The sequence below is a fragment of the Carcharhinus amblyrhynchos genome, chromosome 1 (assembly GCF_965287045.1).
Source record: "Carcharhinus amblyrhynchos chromosome 1, sCarAmb.v2.hapA, whole genome shotgun sequence".
Taxonomy (NCBI): domain Eukaryota; kingdom Metazoa; phylum Chordata; class Chondrichthyes; order Carcharhiniformes; family Carcharhinidae; genus Carcharhinus; species Carcharhinus amblyrhynchos.
Genome location: NC_137324.1, coordinates 87,957,410 through 87,975,602, shown reverse-complemented (window position 1 = coordinate 87,975,602; position 18,193 = coordinate 87,957,410). Strand labels below are relative to the sequence as shown.

Sequence of the window (18,193 nt, the reverse complement as noted above, 5' to 3'; positions counted from 1 at the left end):
CCACTGCATCTTGTAGGGAAAATTGGACAAACGTTTGAAGCAGAGGAATATAAAGTTATGGAGAGAGTGAAGAAGTAGAATAACTTTAGCCAAGAGTCAACAAAAGCTTCATGGACTAAAAGAGTATTCTTCTATGCTGTAACATTCTATAGTTCTATTGAAACATAAAAGAACAGAACAGTTTGGAGCATGGGTCACATTATGTCAGATTTAACATAAGCTGTATTTAAAGATTATGTGAAACATAATTTCTGCTTTGTCAACCATCAATAATCTGGTCTGTGATTTTTGAATCTTAAGTGCTTCATTCTTAACTACATAAAATGAAATGGGTAATTTCCCATCAATATTGTGAAAGCATTCCTGTGAAATATTCCATAAACTTTGCTCCACCATCATGTCCCATTGTTCTCTCATGTTTGTGACAGCATAAACCTCTTGGTGGTCCTAATTTACAACTTTCTTGCACCTTTGGTCAATTTATACTGACAGGTAATTAGCTGTTTGCAATCAAGAAAGGGCAATGGTGGGGAGGACAGAGGCAAGGAAAAGGTAATTGCATGCAATGCCTTATCAGAGGATCAATTTACATGCTCTTTGTCGTATTAAAATATGAACAATCCAGCCAATGTCTACAAACATGGATAATGCTGGTCCTATACAATCCTCTTTCAACTACTTGGAGAGTAGGATGGAATGTGGCAACAGGAGTAGGCCTTTCATTCCCTATTCCAGCATTAAATGAGCTTTTGTGACTGATCAGTATCCCAACTCCATCCGCCCATTTCGGCAGCCACCCTTTAAAATTCTTACTTAGCATAATTCTAGTGATCAGGCATTGCTAATTATTAATTGAGCTGCTGCTTTTTGAGATAAATAGATCCAGACTTTTATCACCCTGTGAAGAACTTTCCTCTTACAATATGAACCAGGTTTAATGTAATTTCTTCTCATAATTTTGTGGTTTCTCTTTTAAACATCGGAGTTACATTTTCAATGTCCTAACCCAAAGAGACAATCCTTGAACTGTGTTCTTGAACTTGAACTCCTTCAAAAAGCTAATATATTCTGTCCAAGTTGAAGTGTTTAGGACTGTGCAAAATACTCCAGATGTGGTCAAGTGGGATTGAAGATAGAAGGGCTTGCCATACTTCCCAATCTTCCTGAGATTTAGCAGATATGACAGAGGATAAAAAGCGTGAAACAATAAAGGCTGAAAGGGCAGTCCTAGATGCTACAAGACTTGTTGGCTTATTAGTGGTGGGTAAAATTTAGAAACAATAAGTCAGGAAGTGGGGTGAAAACAGGCTCTTGGGAAAGGTTTGAGTTATTAAGGAAAGTTAGCATAGATTTGTAAAAGGCAGATCATATACAATTAATCAAATTAAATATCTGATGAAGTATAAAGAAAATTGATGAAGGGAATGCAATGGATGCTGTCTATACAGATTCTAAGAAAGCATTTGACGTAGTCCTACATAAAAGCCTGGTTAACAAACCTGAGCCTCATGGAATAGGAGGGCTAGTGTCAGTTTCGATAAAATATTGATTTACCAACTACACCAACTTGTATTTAAACAGTGTTCTTAGTATAGTGAAATGTCCCCAAGACATTTTATGGAGGCATTATGAAACAAAATATAAAACTGAACTTCGTTGAGAAGATATTAGGGCAAATGACCAAAAGCTTGGTCAGAGAGAAGTTTTAAGGAGTGCCTTAAAAGGATGGGGCAGAGAGATTTAGAGGGGGATTTGGACAGAAAACGTCATGTTGTGATAAATGGTTGTTTTTTCCAGAGTGGCAGATGATAGATGACAATAGTGTTCCCCACGTGGTAGTGCTAAGACTTCTTTTGATATACATAAGTGATTGGAAATTGGAAGACAAAGTAACATTACAAATTTTGCAGTGACAACAAAATTTAAATTATGATAACAGTGAGGGTGATATCTCACCAACTGCAACAGCAGACAGATGGGAAGCCAAGTGGCAGGCAGAATTTAATACAAAGAAGTGTGAAGTCATGCATTTTGGCAGAAGGGACAAGCGAAGGCTATATAGATTAAATGGCAAAGTTCTAAAGAGTGCACAGGGATAGAACGACTTTGGAATTCAGATGCATTGATCGTTGAAGATGACAGAATATTAACATTTCAACCTTGCAAAAGCTATCAAAGTTAGAATTTCAATTTCTCCTTTTATGAATAGAGATACTGAACTGAAAATCAGGGCTGCAATTTCCTGGTCAACATAACAGCACAGATAATGACACTCTTATTTTGCAAAAAAGAGTATAGACTAAACATGCTTTCAAACTCAATATTCAAAAATTACTGTCAAGGTTGCTTTGACTCCACTGCTAGCTTTGCAAAAATTGCACCTTCCTGCTTAATCTTTCTCTACACCCTAGCTATTGACTGTAACACCACATTCTACACTCTCTCATTTCCTTATCGATGAACAGTATGCTGTCTGTAAAGCACTCAAGAAACAATACTTTTCTCTGAACGCTAATACACGTGACAATAATAATCACATCTAAATTCACCACTGTAATGCACTGAATGGTGTCAAGTTGTTATACTTGCACAAAATTTGCTTGCAAACTAAACTCGCCTCAAAAAGAATATTTTTGTTGAAGTTTTTCATCTTGCACTCATCAGGACCATGCAAGCTTGATGCTGAAATAGGGCATAAACGCATTCTGCAGGATAATGGCTGCCCTGATCAGATCATTTCACGCAAACTCATGAACAGGACCAAGGCCATCATCGGCTCTGAAAAGTGCCTATTCCACCTTAGATTATCCTGGAAGGGCAAGGTATCTCAAAATTTTGAGCAACAGGTGATGCTAGCTGTTTCACCCCGCTACTATGCAACTGCAACACAAAGTATTTACCACTAATGAGATGCTGCCAGCAAGCTAAAAAGACATTCTGCTTATCACACAAATGAGGAATGTGGTATATGAATTTTAGTGCCAATGTGATGCCAGGTACTTTAAGTTGTATGTCCCAAAGACTAGTAATTGTATCAAACAGCTTGCGCTGTTCACAACAGGGAAGGTAGAGACCATACTCAACCAGCCTAGGTTTACAAAATTCAAACCAGTGTTCAACATTAGATGTGATTCCACAATTGGACAATATTTGCTAACTAATTCTCAGTGTGCTAAAAATTACACTGACAACCAATTTAAGAGTTTCAGTCAGGCTCACAGTGTGGCACATTTGAATATACTAGAAGCTATATGAATTTAAAAAAAACAGGGCTCTATTCTTTGCACTCAGAGAGCATGTACACACATTGTGACTATTTCAGAAAAACAAAATAAGTGAAAAGCCATTTGAGCTCATTTCTCAAGGCAATCAGAGTCAAGCTGCTTGGTTTAAATTTCAAACAACGATAGACTGTCACAAACAATTGATACATTGGTCATGGGAAAATCTCAATTAATCAGAGTTCACTTGCAAACCAATCACTGCTCTCATTTCATACAGTGTTGTCGTCCTTGGATTTGTATTCTTATGAATACATTGATATGTACAAGATGAAAAGCTTTGAAAAAACGTCTCTTTCAGCAACACTCAGGTTTGTACTACCAATTAGATTAAGTTGTATCCATTCCAGTTTAAGTACTTAAGATCCTAATTGCTGCTAATAAGTGTGGAATCTCATCCCTTCAGGTTTTAATTGTTGTTCAATGTTTAAAAATAGAAGTTTTCCTTTCTTAATGCAATCTTCCTTTACCTCTCATTATTTCTCTTTGTGCACCAATTTGATTTGATTTGACCTTTTCTTCACACTTCCTTCTCAGTCCTTGCACAATTAATCAGATTGGTTGAGATACAATTCACTCAGATGGACCCAGTTACCCTGACTGCAATATTATTAGTTCACATTTCCCCAGAGTCTGATGGGATATATCCAAGAATACTGAAATAAGCAAGGGAGGAAATTACTGGGACCTTGAGAGAAATCTTTGTATCCTCATTGGCTACAGGGGAGGTCCCAGAGGATTGGAGAATAACTAATGTTGTTCCTTTGTTCAAGAAGGGTAGCAAGAATAATCCAGGTAAATACAGGCCGCTGAGCCTGACATGAATGGTAGGGCAATTACTGGAGAGAATTCTTCAAGACAGGATTTACTCCCACTTGAAAAATAAGTGAACGTATTAACGAGAGACATCATGGTTTTGTGAAACAAAGGTCATGCCTCACTAATTTAATCTGAGTTTTTTTGAGGAAATGATGAAGATGATTGATGAGGGTAGGGTAATGGATGTTGTCTACATGGACTTCAGTAAGGCCTTTGACAAGATCCCTCATGGCAGACTGGTGCAGAAGGTGAAGTCACGTGGGATCAGAGGTGAGCTGGCAAGGTGGATACAGAACTGGCTTGTGCATGTGTCCTTTCACACACATTGTTAGCCACTTTAAGACTTGAACAGCAGGTTAGGTGTAAAGATTCGCATTCTAATCAGTAATCTGTAAACTGTGCTTTATATGCTCTGTCTGAGGCCAGAACTCTCCATTCACCCGACGAAGGGGCAAACCCGAAAGCTACTGAATTTACTATCAAATAAATCGGTTGGACTGAAACCTGGTGTCGTCAGACTTTTTACTGTGTTTACCCCAGTCCAACGCCGGCATACCCACATCTTGTTCATAGAAGACAGAGGTTAGCAGTGGAAGGGTGCATTTTTGAATGGAGGGCTGTGACAAGTTCGTCAGGGATCAGTGCTGGGATCGATTTGGAGGAAAATGTAACTGGTTTGATTTGTAAGTTTGCGGACGACACAAAGGTTGGTGGATTTGCAGATGAGGACCATCAGAGGATACATCAGGACATAGCTCGGCTAGAAATTTGGGTGGAGAGATGGCAGATGGAGTTTAATACAGACAAATGTGAGGTAATGCATTTTGGACGGTCTAACATAGATAGGAAATATACAGTAAATGGCAGAACCCTTAAGAGTTGGTAGGCAAAGGGATCTGGGTACACCAGTATACAGGTCACTGAAAGTGGCAACGCAGGTTGAGAAGGTAGTCGAGAAGGCATATGGCAGGCTCACCTTCATCGGCTGGGGCACTGAGTTTAAAAATTGGCAAGTCGTGTTGCACTTTTATAGAACCTTAGTTAGGCTGCACTTGGAATTTAGTGTTCAATTCTGATTACCACTTTACCAGAAGGGTGTGGAGGCTTTGGAGAGGATACAGGAAAGATTTACTAGGACGTTGCCTGGTATGGAGGGTGTTAGCTATGAGGAGAGGTTGGAGAAACTTGGTTTGTTCTCACTGGAATGACGGCGGTTAAGGGACGACCTGATAGAAGTCTACAAGATAATGAAGGGCATGGACAGAGTGGATAGTCAGAAGCTTTTTCCCAGGGTAGAAGAGTTAATTACTATGGGTATAGATTTAAGGTGCAAGGGGCAAGGGTTAAAGGAGATGTACAAGGCAAGTTTTTTTTAAACACAGAGGGTAGTGGGTTCCTGGAGCTCGCTGCCAGAGGTGGTAATGGAAGCAGTTACAATTGTGACCTTTGAGAGTCGTTAATACATTAATAGGATGGGAATAGAGGGATATGGTCCCTGGAAGGGTACAGGTTTAGTTCAGTCAGGCAGCATGGTCAGTGCAGGCTTAGAAGGCCGAAGGACCTGTTCCTGTGCTGTAATTTTCTTTGTTCCAGCAATCTATTGTGCTAAAAAAAGGAATAATTTAGATGTCCAAGGGCAAGTCTAACTAACAGCAAACACCATTAGATGGCCCTGAGCCAAGAAGTTAATTTATCTATATATGATTTTGGAAGCCAGATTTAGAAATGATTTTGGAACCATAAAAAGAATCGACATTAGGATCATACTGAATGAGAGGATTGCACTTAAAGGGCTGTGCTGATGAAAGCCGAAACAAAGGGTGGATCAATCATACATGTTGAAAATGATTAATAAGTTTGAGAAGAACACAAGAAATAGGAGGAGTAGATCACACAGCCCAGTAAGCCTGATCCTCCATTTAATATGATCATGCCAGGTCTTGGACTTCAACTGTGTTTTCCCACCTACTCCCCATGTCAGTTAATTCCCAAACCAAAAAATTTATCTATCCCAACCTTAAAGTATTCAACACTGGAACATTCACAATCCTCTGGGGTAGAAAATTCCAAAGATTCACAACCCTTGAGCAAACTAATTTCTGCTCATCTCAGCCCCTTTATTAAAGTTTCCCCTTTATCTTGAGACTGTGTCCCTGCAGTTTAGATTCCCTGATCAGTGAAAACAATCTCTCTTTGTTGACCCTGTCAAGTCCTTCAGCATTTTGTAGGTTTCAATCTCATTCTCCTGAACTCCAGAGAACAATAGTCCAATTTACTCAGCTTCCCATCACAGGCAATCCCCTCATCCCAAGGAGCAATTTAGTGATTCTTTAATCTATCGCCTCCAATGCAAATATATGCTTTCTTACAAATGGGAAACCAAAATTGCACACAGTATTGCAGGTGTGGTCTCATCAAAGTCCCGTACAACTGTAGCAAGACTTATTTATTCTTATACTCCAAAGCCTTCACAATAACATGTTACTTGCCTTCCGAATTGCATGCTGCACCTCCATGCTAACATTATGTTCCCCATGTGAGCACATTCCAGTCTCTTTGAACATCAACGCTTACAAGTTCCTCACTTATTAAGGAAAAATCTGCTTTTTTATTCTTACAGCCGAGATGAAAAACGTTTTTAAAAATTTGAATGATTATTTTCACTGGTTCATAGGTCAATAAGAGGGCATGAACTCGGTTGGGATGAGAATGGAAGCATAAAAGGAGAGATTAGAAAGGAATTTTTCAAATAGCTAAGACATAATTGATTACAAATAGCCATTAAGACGCTGTGAAGCATGTTTAAAATGGGAGTTTGATATTTTAATAGTATGAGGGCAAAGTAAGGAAAAGAAGAGAGTAAATACATGAACTAGCATTGGCATAATAAATCAACTAGCCTTCTTCCATAATTTTGGTTCTGAATCAATTACGTTACTCATCTTATATGCCTTTGGCAATCTCAAAAATAAAACATGAAGCTCCTTTCAAAGTTCAAATTCCTTATCACTCTCTCAGAATGAGAATTCCCTTCCAGAAGGGCATTTTGATTGACAATGGGATGGTTTCTGCAGGGAGAAAAGCAGCCAGCCCTCTGCTGCTAATAGCCATCTGTATCCAGTAACCTTTGCATTCATTTCATCTGGTAAAACCAGAATGGGCAGAAGAATACTTTCCCTAACAAATAAGTTAGGCTCTCAGCCAAAAAAGGATTTGCCTTCAAAACAGGATCTACATTGTATTTCCAGACCAAATCCTGAACTGAAAATTTTTCACTCTAATTACCTCTGTAGGTGGCACGGTGGTAACACTGCCGCCTCACAGCACCATGACCCAGGTTCGATTCCCAGCTTGGGTCATTGTGCAAACTCCACACAGACATTCTCCTGGTGTCTGAGTGGGTTTCGTCCGGGTGCTCCAGTTTTCTCCCACAGTCCAAAGATGTGCAAATTAGGTGAATTGGTCATGCTAAATACTCAATGTACCCAAACAGGCGTCAGTGTGGTGACTAGGGGATTTTCACAGTAACTTCATTGCAGTGTGAATGTAAACCTACTTGTAACACTAATAAATTAACTTTAACTCTGGGTCCCCTCCTCCAAAATCTGACTTGTCATTTATACAATAAACTGAATCTGCCCATTCCAAAACCCATCCATGTGTCCCAAAAAGAATTACAGCATAAGGAAACAAATCATCAAACCCAACCAATCCAGGTTAGCACTTCAATCATAATCTCAAGTTCCCACTTTGTTCATTAATCTATATATTAATTTTCCTTCAATGACTATCTAATCTACTTATAAATGTTGACATGCTCTCTGTTTTAATCATATGTTTGATTAATCGTTTGAACAGGTAACTTTTTCAGTCAGAGCTCTCATTCCACAACCTCATAACCTGACCTTTCTTCATGTTTCCTACATTGCAACAGTAACCATAATTCAAAAGTATTTAATTGGCTTTAAAGTGCCTTAGGATAGACCAAGATTGTGAAAGGCATAAAAAGTTTTTCCACTTTTTAGATGTGTATTTCCTCATATCAGGCAGTATATCCCAGTGAATCAGCCTCAACATTCTCCCTTAAGTGTGGAGTCTCGAATACCACACAGTAATCCAATCTGCAACATGCACAACAAATTATACATAATGATCAACCTAGTGAGACAAACTGTGTAATCTATTAAACTGGTTGATTCTTCATCAGCAAACTTACAATAATTTCCTGATAATTAAATGTGAAAAACCATAAGAAACAAAGAAAAAAAACCTTCACTGAGTTTCCAACATATCACAGACACTTCCTGAATTAACATTAATATTGAAATGGCTGGAGTGTCAAAGAGGAGATTGAGAAAATCTACTTTCACATATTGAGGAAACATGTCAGCTTTCATGCTCTCTCAACCAAAACTGTATTACAGAGGAATTAGGAAAGTTTTTGGTATGGAAACAACAGCATTAGTTTTCCAGTAGTTAACAAGTTCACCGGTTTGTGATAACCTGTCTTGGATGAATATCATCTCACCAAAAAAACAGGTTAATGTCCTTGTAGTTAACTCCAGCAGAAGACTCCTATAGCATAATCTGCCCTATCAAAACAAAAATCTTCACACTAACTCCCAATATGAAAGTTACCATATCAACTGGTCATTATTACATTACTGTTAAGGGACCTTCTGGTGCAAATTGGGTGCTGTGTTCCCTAAATTACAGTGATGGAATGAACTTTGAGTATTTTATTGGTTGTAAATGACATTTGGATGTCCTCAGGTCATGGAAAAAAACCGTGTAAATACTTCTTTATGTTTGGAAACTGTTTTGCAGAAATGTACTTTGAGTGATTTATTGCTTGGATGGGAGTCTTTGGACCAGAAACCTCACGAGGGTTTCACTGATCTCTTGTTGTAACTTCTATAGGAGACCGTCAGAGCCCACAGAGAAGAAATGTGAATGGCCATATTCATTCCATCTGACGAAGGGTCATTCTGGCTCAAAAGGTTGGCTCTATTTTCTCTCCACAGATGCTCTTAGATCTGCTGAGAGTTTCCAGATTTTCTGTTTTTGTTCATTCCATCACTGTTGTGACTCCCCCCCCCACCACAACCACCACCAAAAAGTTACCAAAATTACAACAGAAAACCAATAAAATCCCCATAGAATTTCGGCCCTATGTTTTGATTACTTTGGCCCATTCAAAAAAACTTCCATTTTTCTAATCGTACTATTGTAAATATTCTTAAATTAAGTTAATGGGGATGAGGATTCAGATATGGTTCCAATGTGGAAAGGAAGAGATGGGAGAGATTGCATTTTTTTTGTGGGGCATGAATGAGTATTTTTTAAAACAAAACTAAATTTAACAGGCCACCAGTTTTCATTGGCAGAATATCTTCTCGGAAGGCATTTCAAATTGTATCAAGAACCCAGTAGCATGTATAGGTCAACCACTATGATGCATTACCAATATTCAGTATAAGCTCACAGATTCTTGCAGCTATCTCGACTACACCTCCTCACATCCTCATTCCTGTGAGGATTCCATTCCATTCTCCCAGTTTCTCTGTCTCCGTCGCATCTGTTCTGATGATGCTACCTTCCACAATGTTGCTTCTGAAAGGTCTTCATTTTTCCTCAGCCAAGGATTCCACCTGCCCCTCCCCCTCCAACCGCGCTGTGCCTGACCCATTTCCTACAGTTCTGACCTCACCCCTTCCCTCTCCCTCCCAGACCATGTTGTTTTCCTCACTTTTCACCCCGCCAGCCTCTGTATTCATCCTCTGCCATCTCCATCAATTCGAGCATGATGCCACCACCAAACATATTTTCCCTTCACCTCCCTTGTCAGCATTCTGAATGGACTATTTCCTCTGGCACTCTGGTCCATTCCTCTATCACCCCTAGCAGCTCATCCCCTTCCCAGGGCACCCTTCCAAGCAATGACAGGAGGTGTAACATCTGATCCTTTATCTTTTTTCCTTTGTTTATTCTAACTCAATGGTAACATTAGTATTAAGGCACAGATGAAGCACTCCAGAAATTTTGCAGAATACTAACCCAGGAAGACAAGTGTTGGACAAGTTCCATCACATTATTCATCATGTTAAAATTCAGGAGCATTTGATTAGCCTACTGTTGATCTCTTACTTCCTAGTCCTAACAATTTGGTAAATAACTGATTTAAATTTTATTCTGAATTAGGAATAATCCCCCAGAATTCACTGCAGATTTACAAGGACATATATTACAGGAACAAAGTTTTTACTCCAAGCTAAAAAGAAACATGGAAAGTAATTAGCAACTTACATGTTTCAGTTCCTCATTTGCTTAAACCTTCATATATATATGTATATCCTGAGTTAAATTATTTCACCGCAGAACTATGATTATTTAATTAACTCCAACAGTTTGGTTTCTTCCCTCTGTGGTTAAAGATCGTACAGAAGGCAATGTCAAACATTCAGTTACAAGTATATTTTTACTCTAGCACATTTGCTTATGTAGATCTCTGTTGAAATAAAATGAAAAATCCAAACACAAACTGGGGGAACAGCACCTCATGTTCTGATTAGACACTTTACAGCCTTCTGAACTCCACATTAAGTTCAACAACTTCAGATCAAGAACTCTGCTCTCCATTTTACATTCTCCCCCCACCCTGCCCTGCCCTGCACTACTAAACCCTTAGTGTCAGTCTGTATCTTGTTCTCATGTTTTGCTTTCAACAGTACTGACCTTTATTCTGTTATTAACACCTATTCTGGTCCAAATCCTCTCTCTCTTATTTGGTTCTGGCAGTGGAAAAAAAACTTTTTTTTTTAAAAAAGGTGCAGATTATGGGGGAGGTGATGGCATAGTGATATTATTACTAGATGTCCTTGAAGGAAGGAAATCTACTTTTCTACCTGGTCTGCCATCCCTTTAAATTACGGAAGTTTATTTACTTAAATAATAATTAAAGGTTGCAATTTCTTACCAAGTTTATCAGCCTTCTCATTGCATGTTCATGTGAACAGATGCATTCACAAGGGTCAAAACCTCCTTCCGCCATGACAGGACAAGGTTCCTCCAGCTAGTCTCTAGTAATTAAGGTAATGAGAACAATTATAATAGAAACAATAGGAACACAACACAAGACCCATGATTCAGCCAATTAGTCACTTATAATTCCAAATAAATTTAATGTGTAGCCTATTAGGATGCAAATCTTTCAGAATATTTAATCTTCACATATATTTTGTATTTCAATATAATTAGATCTTTTAGGTAACCTGCTAACTCGAAGTGAAGCTGATGATTATCCAGTCCCACCTGCCACAGGAATGCCTGCCTATGGGTGGGACATGGACCATGCAAAGGTCCACTGACTTCAGGCGGGTTTTTCCAGCTTTGGGGTGAGTGTGGCCAGAAAATCCCACCCTAAAAGTCTCATTTTGTTTGCATCCACCACTTCCATGAGTTAAAAGGTGATGGAAGTCAATATAAATGTCAATCTGAAACTAGTTTTTTTTATACAAATTACAATGATTAATGTGACAGTGATAAAATATCTTTCTCATTTGACAAAGATTGTATGAGATACAAATAAGAACATAAGAAATAGGAGCAGGAGTAGGCCATCTAGCCCTTCGAGCCTGCCCCGCCATTCAATAAGATCATGGCTGATCTGTTGTGGCTCAGTTCCACTTTCCCGCCCTCTCCCCATAACCCTTAATCCCCTCTCTTATCAAGAACCCATCAACCCGCTTCTTAAAAATATTTAGCGAGGCAGCCTCCACCACTTCAACGGGCAGAGAATTCCAGAGATTCACCACCCTTTGAGTGAAGAAGTTCCTCCTCAACTCTGTTCTAAACCGCCTCCCCTTTATCTTGAGGCTGTGCCCCCTAGTCCTACTGTCTTTTTTGAGCAGGAAGAGTCTCTCCACCTCTATCCTATCCATCCCATTCATCATCTTATACGTCTCAATGAGATCTCCCCTCATTCTTCTAAACTCTAACGAGTACAAGCCTAGTTCATTCAGCCTCTCCTCATAGCTCAATCCCCTCAACTCCAGTATCAGCCTAGTAAACCTCCTCTGCACTCCCTCCAGGGCCAAAATATCCTTGCGCAGGTGTGGCGCCCAAAACTGCACACAGTACTCCAGCTGCGGCCTCACCAATGCTCTATACAGCTGCAGCAAGACCTCCCTACTTTTATATTCAATCCCCCTCGCTATGAAGGCCAGCATCCCATTCGCCTTCCTGACCACCTGCTGCACCTGCAAGCTGGGTTTTTGCGACTCATGCACAAGGACCCCGAGGTCCCTCTGCACCGTCGCCTGCTGCAGTTTTTCGCCACGTAAGTAATAGTCCTTCCTACCATTCTTCCTACCAAAGTGGACCACCTCACACTTGCCAACATTAAATTCCATTTGCCATTTCCTGGCCCATTCGCCCAGCCTATCTAGATCCTTCTGCAGACTCTCCACACCCTCCGCACAATTTGCCTTTCCCCCAATCTTGGTGTCATCAGCAAATTTCGACACCCTGCACTCGGTTCCCTCCTCCAGATCATCTATATAAATGGTAAATAGCTGAGGCCCCAGCACCGACCCCTGGGGCACCCCACTAGTCACCAACCGCCAATCCGAATAGCACCCATTGACCCCCACTCTCTGCCTCCTATTTGACAACCAATCCTCTATCCACGCTAACACCCTACCCCCAACTCCATGTCCCCTGACCTTCTGCAATAACCTCTTGTGAGGTACCTTGTCAAACGCCTTCTGAAAATCCAGAAAGACCACATCCACCGGCTCTCCTCTATCCACTGCCCTAGACACATCCTCATAGAACTCCAGTAAATTTGTCAGACACGACTTCCCTTTAATGAAACCGTGTTGCGTCTGCCCTATCAGGCAATAACCGACAAGTAACTTTTAAAAAATTTTCATTACAATATTTTCCTTGCTGTGCACCTGTTGATTTGCTGCAAATAGTTTATTCATCCTATTCATAAGAAAAAAAATAGAAACTAGAAAAGGAGTACCATTACATAAATGAAGAGAGACTGCAGGACTTAGGTGCTTTGTCACCTTATTTGAAAAAAGATACAATGACATTAGAAAAAATTGAGAGAATGTTCACTCAATTCATTTGTGTGATGAGGGGCTTATGAAGGGTGAATAGATTGGGCTTGTATCCATTACACTTAGATGAATCAGAGGCAATGTTATTGAACCATATACGATCCTGGGCCGATTTGATAGGTGGATACCAGGAGGATATTTCCTCTTGACGCACACGCACATGCACAGTGCCAAGGATATATTTGACATATTTTTAAAAATATAAAAATGGTGATGTAGACTGATTCAAGTGTAAACATTTCAGATTTTACTTGCAATATTCAATTTTTCAATATTCAATTTGCAACTTCAATTTTTGATAAAATGATAGTGTGATGTGTAGACTATATGGATTCACCCCATTTGCCACAACAAACTCATGATGTTGACAACAATAAGATTACTCTGCTATTCCTCCAATTCTGATGAAAGTGAAATCAACCTGAAACATGAATACAATTTCCATCTCTGCAGACGCTGCCTGATCTGTTGAATGTTTCCAGCATTTCTAGTTTTTACTTTAGGTTTCCAGCAGCAGTTTTTGTTCAGACTGCTCATTGTTCATAGCAACTTATTTAATAGAAGTTTTGAGCAAGTTTCCCCCCCTGTCCCCGTTTGAGCAGATAATACAACAAGCATGTCTATTAAACTGTATTTTATAATTTATACTATAAAAAGACATAGAGGTAGCATGTCCTGTAGTCCAAGATTTGCAAAATTACATCACTCATTACTTGGCAAATTGCACATAGTTTAACACTGGAACGGATACAAGCATATTGACCAAGTTTCATAACAATTTAGAGGTGAAACTAATCTAAACTGATGAAAATAAGCTTATGTAAAATGGGTTGCTAATTGACTGAATTGGTTTCAATGCAACTCCCCTCCCCACAGCATCCAAGGGCTCTGATGAAGGATCATCCAGACTCAAAATGGCTCTATTCGCACTCTCCACAGATGCCGTCAGACCTGCTGAGATTTTCCAGCATTTTCTGTTTAAGTCCAAGTTTCTCCTCTGCTTGAAGTTAATAGCTTTGGTAAAGATCAAGCGTCAGATCAAGTCCAAAATGGGGTGCAATGCTTTATCTTGTCAGCTCGGATATTGTTTGTCTCTCTTTTGGGAGTCATAAACCGGATTCAATTTTGAATTTGGCTTTTGGAGCAAGCAAGGATTTGGATTTGCCCAGTCCATTCTGAGCACTGGCTTTGTAGCTTTAAGGATGGAGTAAAATTTTTTTTAAAAATTAACTAGCTTTGGGGCTCCTTGGGTTGTTGGCAGTGGTGGTGATGGGAGGGGGGGAAAGAAGAAGGCAACTGGATGTCAGTGTTATTGTTAATGCTAAAATGCTCCTCCACTGAGACATTGAACACTTGTGCGGCTTCTTTCTCCAGAGCCAGACCCAGTGCTGCTCCATCACTTTTTGGACCTTCTACATATTGATACAAAAACTTGCCCTAAATAAATTTAAAGAAATCAACTCCTTCTAAACTATGACTATCTGGTATCCAGAGATGAGTAACATTGTGAAAGAAATGCGACCATACATTTATTAATTGAATGAACACAAGATTCCATGTCTTAAACAAAAAAAAGTACTAGCAACTTAACATTATATCTCATAACTTTTAATAGATTAAAAACCAAAATCTCAGCTGCATATTCCTTGTTATACTTTTATTTCCACTCAGGTGTTCCCCTATACTTTACAGTATCTTGAAGTTTCTTCCACTTCTCCTGGAACCAAACCAAGGTATGCCACAACTCTAAGGAATTCCCTTTGATTCCCTTCAATGTTCACGCTATTCGCTGAGGTATAAGATTTCTTGGGGTTCTTCCACCAGCATCAATTTAGACACACTCTCCAACTCTCTTTCAACACATTACTCTTGTGGGCCCCTCAGTTCAAGCCCCACTGCATTCTTGCTTACCAACATCAAATCAAAAACCCCTATTTCTGATAGTCCTCTGCTACTGGTTCTGGCTGCTTTACACCTCTTGACCACTCTTCAGTTGTCTGTTTCTGTGAAAAACTCATCCAGATAAATGTAAAGCACACCACCCTGCAATCAATTCCCATGGAAAAGTGGCACACCTAGCATGCTTCAGAGATTTAAACTAATTACCTTCAATTCTTAAACTTTGTTTGTTCTAGGAACCATACAAATAATTTAAACCCCCATTCTGGAATTTAATGCATTCCATCTCCACCATGATACTTCTTTTTTTTACACCAACGATGCACATTGTTTAGTTTCCAATTTAACCATATTAAACATACATAGAACAACCTTTGATTTGCATTCACTTTAGGTTTGTTTACCAGCTTCTCAAACCAGGTGTCTTCATTTATACATTAAAAAAATCCTGAACTAAAAGTCATATTCCTGGAACACATGGATCATAAAATTAGATATTGGTAACGATAGCCTTTGGACACCAAATTTCCAGCAAAGTTTTCCCTTTTTACCCTTTGCATTGTCATCTTTGGAGCCCTCCAAGGATCTATATTGACATAAATTTCCACGCTGCCACTTCACAACATTGTCCACAGATGTAGGGATAGCTTCCGTATGTACACCATTGACACACACCCTATGCTGAACCATCTCTCTCAACCCCACAGTGGCAGATGTCTCACTGATATCAAGCCGTGGAAGATTTCAATTTCTTCAACTCAAATTCAAGACTGAAGTCATTGCTTTGACACCCCTGTCATAAATTTACTCCCTTGTCACTGACTCCATTCCCTTCTCCAAGCATTTGTTCACATTTGACCAAACTGTTAAGTCAGGTAGCTTGTATGCTGTAGAAAATTATTTCAATTTCATTCATCACCAAGAGCACCTAATTTTATTTCTGGGATTTTATCCATCTCTGTCTATATTTCCACTCCTCTTCTACTGAAACCTTTGTCTATGTTTGTTCTTGTTAATGCCAGACTGAATTATGTAATGTCTCCCTTGCTGTCATCCTCCATAAATACCCATAACGTAACTGCCCAAATTCTGTCCCACTTTCCCATACAATTGCCATGCCAACATTTTTCATTCATTAATGGGACATAAATCACACTGGCCAGGCTGTTTTTTTTATTGCCCATTGGCACTTGTCCTTCAGAAGGTCATGGTGAGCTAACTTCTTAAACCACTGCAATGTTTGGTGAAAATGCTGTAAAGTTGGGAATTCTAGGACTTGGTCACAAAAACAACCTTTGACCATCACCCTCTGTCTCCTGCCCCAAAGCCAATTTTATAGCCAAAATGCCAAACTGCCATGGATCCCACGGGCTCTTACTCACTTCATAAGTCGTCCAAGTGGGATCTTATCAAAAGCCTTACATGAAGTTCATCACAAACTGTACTGCCCTCATCTATTTTTTAACTCCTCAAAAAACATGCAATCAAATTTTCAATCAGGCCAGCCATTTTATTTCTCAAGCAACGTCACTAAAACAGGTTACCTGGTATTCATTTAATTTTATGTTGTGGGGTCTTGTGTGCAGGTTATCTGTCATGCTTCCCTGCATTACAACAGCAACTGCACTTCAAAAAGTATTCTGCTAGCAGCAAATGCCATGTGATATTCCATGGTCATGAAAGATAAATTTAGTTTCATTTTTTGTAAATGTAGGTATTTATCTCAACATTGGAGCTGTTTTGCATAAAAATGCAAGTTAGATGAAGAAGTCGGCTCAGTACACTGAAGCTTTTCAGAACAGCTGCACGGTTATGCAAATTTTGGGGCATTCTATTTATAAATATACTTTCCTGTCGAAAGTATATTTGAATAAAATGAATGACTTTCACCACATGTACTTCAAATCTACTTTCTAAACGGACTCAAGATGTTACTATTTCTTAGCTATGTTACTCCTTCGTACTATGCTAGATCGGAGTTTTAAGTTCGTGAAATGATGCAGAATTAGTACACAAAATAATATGGTAATTTAACTTCGCACATTGCTGAAGTAGAAATATGTTGACCGGCATATACAGAAACACTCATCAAAACGGCAAGAAAAACATTATGCATTGATGGTCTCCATCAATATACAATTGAGCAACACAGCCTTGATGTAAAACCATCGGTCTTTAATCAAGAGAACGACGAACTGAGAAATCTATGAGACAAGCTTTAAAAAAATAACTTATTTCATCAATTTTTAACAAGCAATACCAAGTGCGGAGGTAGTCTCAATGATAAGAAACTGAGGTACCGGTTAAAAATAAATAAAACCGGGCACCAACTTCAATGTCTCATTATGGATGACCTAGTCGGATCCCGGAAATATGGTAACGTTGCTATTAACAGAGATATCTACAATAACATCCGCATCAGATACATCGATAATCTGGAATCCCTTCAGATGCGACCGGGGTTTGTTTTGAAAGCTCTTGCCTGCAGCACACATTCCTTTTCCTGAGTCGACCCACTTTCCAACTGGATCCCCCACTTGTCCCTCAAAGACGAGACGCCAGCGTTGCAACATCTGTCAGAACGCTCCGGGCTCACATTCTTACCGGGCTCGCGCTCTCAGAATCGCCACTACAACCGGTCCTTCCCCCCTCGGGCTGCGCCTCTGCTCCACTGTTTTGATCCAGTACCAACAAGCACGTCACCAGAAGGGGGAGGAACAGAAACCGGAGCCGGATGTACGCCATCGGCCCTCCTCCTCCTCCTGTGTGCGCACGCCCACACACACGGATACGCGCCGTAGCCATGGCAATGTCAAGGGGGTCGCGCCTGCCTTATCAAACTCGCCACCATCTCTCGCACCAGCTGGATGCGGGTAGGTTGGTGGTGGTGGCGGTAGTGACAAAGCTCACCGGAGTCAACGCCTAATCTAAACTATAACTTCATAATGCCACCTAATAATGGAACTTGAATGTAACGTACGGCAAAACAATTGTTCTTTCAAACATTTACGGCAACGCTATTTGAATAGTTAAAAGAATGTAGAGGTCTCATGACAAGTACACTCC

At 39.7% G+C, this 18,193-nt stretch overlaps 1 protein-coding gene across 1 annotated transcript in view; it reads right to left on the bottom strand.

Annotated features, from left to right (window-relative positions):
* The window catches only part of smim14 (small integral membrane protein 14), a 29,267-nt gene extending 11,402 nt beyond the window's left edge, over nt 1-17,865 (bottom strand). Inside the window, exons 1-2 of the mRNA XM_080188629.1 lie at nt 17,732-17,865; nt 11,077-11,179 (exon numbers count right to left, since the gene is read on the bottom strand). Coding sequence (XP_080044755.1) covers nt 11,077-11,151 — 75 coding nt within the window. The 5' untranslated portion in view covers nt 11,152-11,179; nt 17,732-17,865. The remainder of the gene's footprint in view (nt 1-11,076; nt 11,180-17,731) is intronic.
* Nucleotides 17,866-18,193: the final 328 nt, after the last annotated feature.